The sequence below is a fragment of the Phalaenopsis equestris genome, unplaced genomic scaffold (assembly GCF_001263595.1).
Source record: "Phalaenopsis equestris unplaced genomic scaffold, ASM126359v1 Scaffold233169, whole genome shotgun sequence".
In the NCBI taxonomy this organism is placed as follows: Eukaryota; Viridiplantae; Streptophyta; class Magnoliopsida; order Asparagales; family Orchidaceae; genus Phalaenopsis; species Phalaenopsis equestris.
The window spans coordinates 147,625-153,624 of NW_018251122.1; the positions used below are offsets into that span (position 1 = coordinate 147,625).

General features: G+C 31.9%; 1 protein-coding gene across 1 annotated transcript; it reads right to left on the reverse strand.

Annotated features, from left to right (window-relative positions):
- Positions 1-1,659: 1,659 nt before the first annotated feature.
- LOC110038587 (protein RICE FLOWERING LOCUS T 1-like) lies at positions 1,660-5,618 on the reverse strand. The gene is made up of 5 exons (XM_020743463.1): positions 5,579-5,618; positions 4,493-4,647; positions 4,340-4,401; positions 3,310-3,350; positions 1,660-1,892 (listed from the first exon to the last, which is right to left on the reverse strand). The coding sequence occupies exons 1-5, from the start codon at positions 5,616-5,618 to the stop codon at positions 1,660-1,662; spliced, it is 531 nt and encodes a 176-aa protein (XP_020599122.1).
- Positions 5,619-6,000: the final 382 nt, after the last annotated feature.

Below are 6,000 nucleotides of genomic sequence, written 5' to 3' on the forward strand. Positions count from 1 at the left end.
CTTCGCAAAATAGATTATGCCAATGCATTCAAAGCATTAAAATTCCATAAGAATATGCCTTTCGTGATTGTTATGATTAAACATGATGAAAAATGATGGACTACTAGCATGACATGCATGCAAGATTGGGGCCCAAATTACAATCATAAAACATGAGATTCCTTCATTTCATATAAAAATATCAATGTGCTATAATATGTTCAAAAGTCAAAAATAATTTATAAAAAAATCTATAATGAATTAAAATTAAATGCTATTGCAAATTTCCTTCCTCCACCTCAATCATCGTATAACTTAGTTTTCTCGAGGTTCTTATTGGCTCCCATCTGCCATGCTGGCATGAGATCCCATGATGTGGTTGGCCACTCTTCCTCCCATCCCTGAATCTGCCATGAGGTGCTAAGAAACCATTTGCTCACTATATAATCATCTTTTTCTGCAAAACTCTTTTCCCTCACTGACTCTGTTTCTAATGCTTTTCTTCTCAATTTGAACCTCCACATGCAAAGACCCGTATGGAGCAACTCCAAAGGAATACTCCACTCACAATGAAGTAATGTGCCTAAAGCAATCCCATCCCTTGTATCACAAAACTTTATTTTTAGGAGGAGAAAATGAGCGAACGTAAGTTTGCCCATTTATGGATTTAAATCTTATATATTTACATATTCACGTGTGTGTGTGTGTGATATATATATATATAATGAGTTTTATTTTTAAATAATTTAATTGACCACAAGGCAATAAAGATTACAATAAATTAAAATTAGTAATTTAAAATATAGTAAATTATATTGAATTCTACTAAAATAAATAATTTAAATTAAATATTAAGATTTATATCTTGTTCTACACTTAACATCCCACGGTTGTGTTACTAGGGCTGTTAAAATGAATCATTGTTCGTGAACAACCCGTGTTCGACTGGATAAGAAAATGAGCCAAACACAAATACATTTTTTGAGTCGATATATAAACGAGTCAAACACAAACAATGATATTTTTTAACAAAACAAACAAAAGACTAGCCTGGGCTCGCCCAAGCTCAGCCCGTTTACACCTCTAACAACTATGCGACTAGGATTGTCAAAATGACATTTTGTTTGCGAACAGTTCATGTTCAACTCTCTAATCAAATGATTCAAACATGAACAACTTTTTTTTTTTGTTCAAAATATAAATGAGTTGATCACAAACAGTGGTATTTTTTGACCAGCCAAACACGAGCTGAGCCCAGGCTCACTCGTGTTCGGCTCGTTTACAACCCTACAAGAAACAAGAAGAATTCTATAATACACTTACAAAGAGTAGAAAAGCTCCATACAAAATGCTAAGAGTTTTTTTCTGAATGGAAAAAGAAATTTCTAGACCGCCAGCTAATCCTATGTTCCAAAGATAATTGAGTCACTAATTATGTGCACTCGTATTTGATCATATATAATTGATTTAAACGTACCAAAACACAAATGCAAATACATTTCATTAGTCCATATATGATATATTTATATTAGTGTCTCAGATGCATACTAAGTACTATAATAGAGTTGATGATGATAAAGCGTTTCATAAGCTTATTTTACAAGTAGTTGACCTAAGCACATGATAGTATAAGTAACTATATATAATTATGATGACGATAACTTATAGCATTGATTTTTTTCAAGGGAAGAATCTTCGGCCACCAGAGCCACCCTCTCGCTGGCAATTGAAGTACGCAGCTGCGACTGGGAAACTGAGGTCGTAAGTATCTGCAAAGGCTTGTGTGCAGAAGTTTTCTCTTGCATTTGGAGCTGAGATAATATTCCTTCTATGGCGTTGTCGTAAGAGCGCAAAGACGATGCGATGGATTCCGATTACTGGACGAGGGCTCTCATACCCTATCAACTCACGCCCTGCATCCAAATTATCATTATTAGGAGCATTTACATACACCCACCTAATTCTTTTGTATTTGTATATCTAACATCTAAACATTACTTTTTTTATATTAATACCACCCAAATGTTAACATAGTGGTATTTTTATTTGATATGAAAGATTTGGACGAGATTAATGTAAAAAATAATAATAATAAAGTTTAGGTGTTAGAGATGCCTGTGAATATATAAGAATTGAGTGTAAAAAAGAAATGTTTCAAATTATTTATGAATTTGAAATCTAAGTCTAATATAAATACCAATAAAAAACTTCCATTCATTCTAACACTAATCATGAAGATAAACTAGTTAGGAGACTTCTAATGGATACTTACTTAAGAATGGTGAGACAATTATGATTCTTGAACCTATAAATGCCAATTGCATTATGAATATTAATCATATTGGAGAGAAATTGAGTAAAGATGACTCATTTCTTATCTTTAAGAGCGATGTTTTTTCACCCCTTCGTCAAATTCTTGATCAATATCTTAAATAAAATGAATTTTTTGCCCTTTGTTTTAAATAAAATTATTCTATTAATAGTGAAATGATTAGTATAAGTATCCAATGTAATTAGTATTTACCCAATAAAATGAAGGAATCTAAATGTTTTACTTTGAAATGTCTCCATCTCTCTTTATGTTTCCATCTTCAAGTGGGGATTCTTTAATGTTTAAAGTCCAATGTTTAAAGTCCTATTATTGTTTTGACTTGAGATTGATTTCTCCTTATCTTTTCCTTAACTAGTGGTAGGAAAATGTGAAATCACATCAATACCTTCTTTAATTGATTGCAACAATAATGATAATATCCATACTTCATGTTAATTTCTTGACATGTGTGGATATATAACTTTTTAGTGGCTGGATCAAATATGGATGACATGATTATTTTGGAGTGATTCTTTTCTCACTTATGGCTACTTATCAAACAAATTATTTTGAAGGTTACAACATTTGGATAGAGCCATAGTTGAGCTGTTAATTCAATGCATGATTTCAATCTTTATTTGAAAATTTGAATTATTTGGTTCAATGTAAAATGAATGTAGGACTTCAAAATTTTTCTGTTTTATTTGAAGTAAAGTGAAAATAATATAAAATACAAGGTTGAGAATGAAGAAGCGGGTGCAGAAGGCTGGCGGTGGTGGCGGGCAGACAGACAGTGACCAGCTACAGTCAAAAACGGACAAGCGAAAACTGAGAGTGGGCCAACAACAATTGAAAGAGGACAACTAGTGATTACAATGAGATGTTTACAGTAGTTAAACAAATAGTATATATGATTACTCTTTAACATCTTTAAATTTTAGCCATTAAAAAATTGCAATAGTTTCTAAAAGATATATGAGAATAAAGTACTAGATACTGATAAAAAGTTATATACTCACCAAAACTTGCATCTGTTGTTCCTGGGATATCTGTCACCATCCTGCATGGATTTAAAGAAAATATTGCAGTTTAGCTAGACATACATTTAGTTATTTACAAATATTTTAATAATGATTTTGAAGTTTTACATAAATACCACTCAACACCTACGTGTTTACATATATTCAAAACTTAAACCTTTGTTTCTTACAAACACGCCACCTTACATGCATGAAAAGGTTTACATCACCTTTTAAAAGTTATAATGGTGGCATTTTTGATGCCATATGAAAGATTTTGGTAGTATAAATGTGTAAAAAAGAAAGATTTTAGGTGTTTAATATATGAATAAATAGGAATTGTGGGTGGTAAATGTAAATTCCCCTATTATGTGCATGATGTGCATGCAAATCCTCCACTTAAATAAATATTATATTTGACCAAGATTTTTTACAGTTAAAATTTTTTCATCTAGATTGCGAACTAATGATAGTTAACAAGCAATGATTACTTGTTAATATAAAAGCACATTTAATTATAAGATTCTAGATCTTAATTTTAATTATGGTCCTATCTCGTGGATGCTTCTGAGGACAAAACATGCATCTATCTGAAAAGGAGTAATAGACTGACAGTGAGGTGGAGTACATTCCATGTTCTATCTTGAAGCTTTATTTACACTTTATTTAAAAAACTATTGTGAACTATTAATCTTTGTCTCTTCTAAAATTGTGATTTAAACTTCCAAAGTTACTCAACAATCACTTATTTGAAGTTTTAGTTATATTATAAAGTTTGATGTTTATATTTATAACATATTGGATTCATAATCTATGTATAAAAATGTATACTTTTAGCTTCAATCACATTGAAACTAGTGATTATTTATAAAAGAACAGATAGAACAGAGAGAACATAAAGATAATTTTAATCACATATTAGCAAAATATATATGATTAACATGTAAATTAAAAAGATGATCCTAACTAAACATTTTTTTGCTTGATTACTCAAGTCACCTTAGAATTAAAATATTAGGAGGTTAATTACCAGTGTAAGTATTCCTTCAAAGTTGGATTACTAGGGTTTGGCGCATCCAGATCAACCATCACCTTCAGAAACATAATAACATATTACTTTTTTTCATAAAAAATCAATCAAATAAATACATATAAAATCAACAGAAAAAAATATTTATAATACCAGAGTATAGAAAACACGTAGATCATCTCCTCCAATTTCAACTCTAGGGCGACTCACAACACTTGAAGACCTCAAGTTACATCCATTGGTAAATGGCCTATTGTTGAAGAAAACGCCAAACCTCACTGACTGATCAATGGGACCAACATCGCCTTCTAATGCGTTATTAAAAATAGAATCATCGTCAGACATTTTTTTTTTTTTTGCAGAAGTTGGGGAAAAAAGCAGGTGGAAGAGGTTGGTTAATGAGGATGGAGAGAAGCTTGCAATCTCTTAAATAGCTAAATGTGTGTGAGGAATAATAATTGAAATGTACAAGTTATTCTCGCTCAAAAAGTTGTGATGGATACGATTTATAAGATGAAAATAAATATATTGAAGAAAATAACAAAGAGATAATTTTTTTTTGTCTATATGCATGGTTGTACATATTAAAAAAATAATCTATTAATCTTTTTTTGAATCTGTAAATAAAAAGCATGCCAACATAGATCTTTTTTTGAATCTGTAAATAAAAAGCATGCCAACACAGATTCCAAAGATCCAACGGTCTAGAAGGAAGGAAGTACAACAAAAGAGGGCCCACCGACATAAGACCAAAATACCCACTTATCCAATTAGATTTAGCCATCTAAGCCAAGGCTGAAGGCCGATCGAGTCAAAAGAAAGATAAAAAGAACTTTATGAGTTTGAACCAGTCAGACTAAAACAAGAGATCTAAGCATATGAGCTAATCATAGAAAGAATGCCGTCGATCTATCTTCTGGTTGATCTGACAAGAGGAAAGGGTCCAATTTCTCAATATCACTAGCCGTCTCACGGATGCTCCCGAGACTCCTCATTATGATCAAGAATTGACATTACAATAGAGTCTTATAATCAAACGAAAGAATCCCCTCATCAAGGAATGAGTTATCTATGAGATTACGATAATTGATCTTATGCTCAATAGCCTAGTCTCATTCTGCCAATAAGAGATCATCATCTAGGGATCAAGGGTTGATAACCAAACTAGTTTGATAGATCAACAAGGCATAGCTGGTTAAGTCAGTCCTGCCAGCCTGAAGTTAAGCATGCTCATCTAACCGGTAACACCAGCTAAGCTTAGCTGGTCAGATCTACTCATAGTACCAAATTCATAATAGCCCAACTGATCAATTGAGAGGGCAGCATAAAATATTTGTAAAATACTGACAATATTTTGTACATCCCCAATTAAAGCAAAGCATAAATGTAATATCATTATATTGTACCCTCTCCCCTATAACTAGAATAACAACTTTGGAGGGGAAAACCAATTGTCAGAAGATAATCAATTTAATCAGACTTGTAATTGGAATAATAAAGGCTATTATAACGATGAACTTTCTTTTCCTCATCAATTTAACTTCAACCCACAAAATGAGGAGATTGAGTTATTAGAAGAGGTTGTTAATCAAATGGAGGGTCAGTTGGAGAGTCAAGGGACCACAATAAGAAATATGGAAAATCAACTGGGGCAGATTATT

Coding starts and splice junctions, on each gene's coding strand:
- LOC110038587 (XM_020743463.1), bottom strand. CDS start 5,618: ATGAGTAGATCTGACCAGCTAAGCTTAGCTGGTGTTACCG. Junction 4,402..4,492: donor TACGTGTTTTCTATACTCTG/GTATTATAAATA, acceptor ATGTTTCTGAAG/GTGATGGTTGATCTGGATGC. Junction 3,351..4,339: donor TTGAAGGAATACTTACACTG/GTAATTAACCTC, acceptor AAATCCATGCAG/GATGGTGACAGATATCCCAG.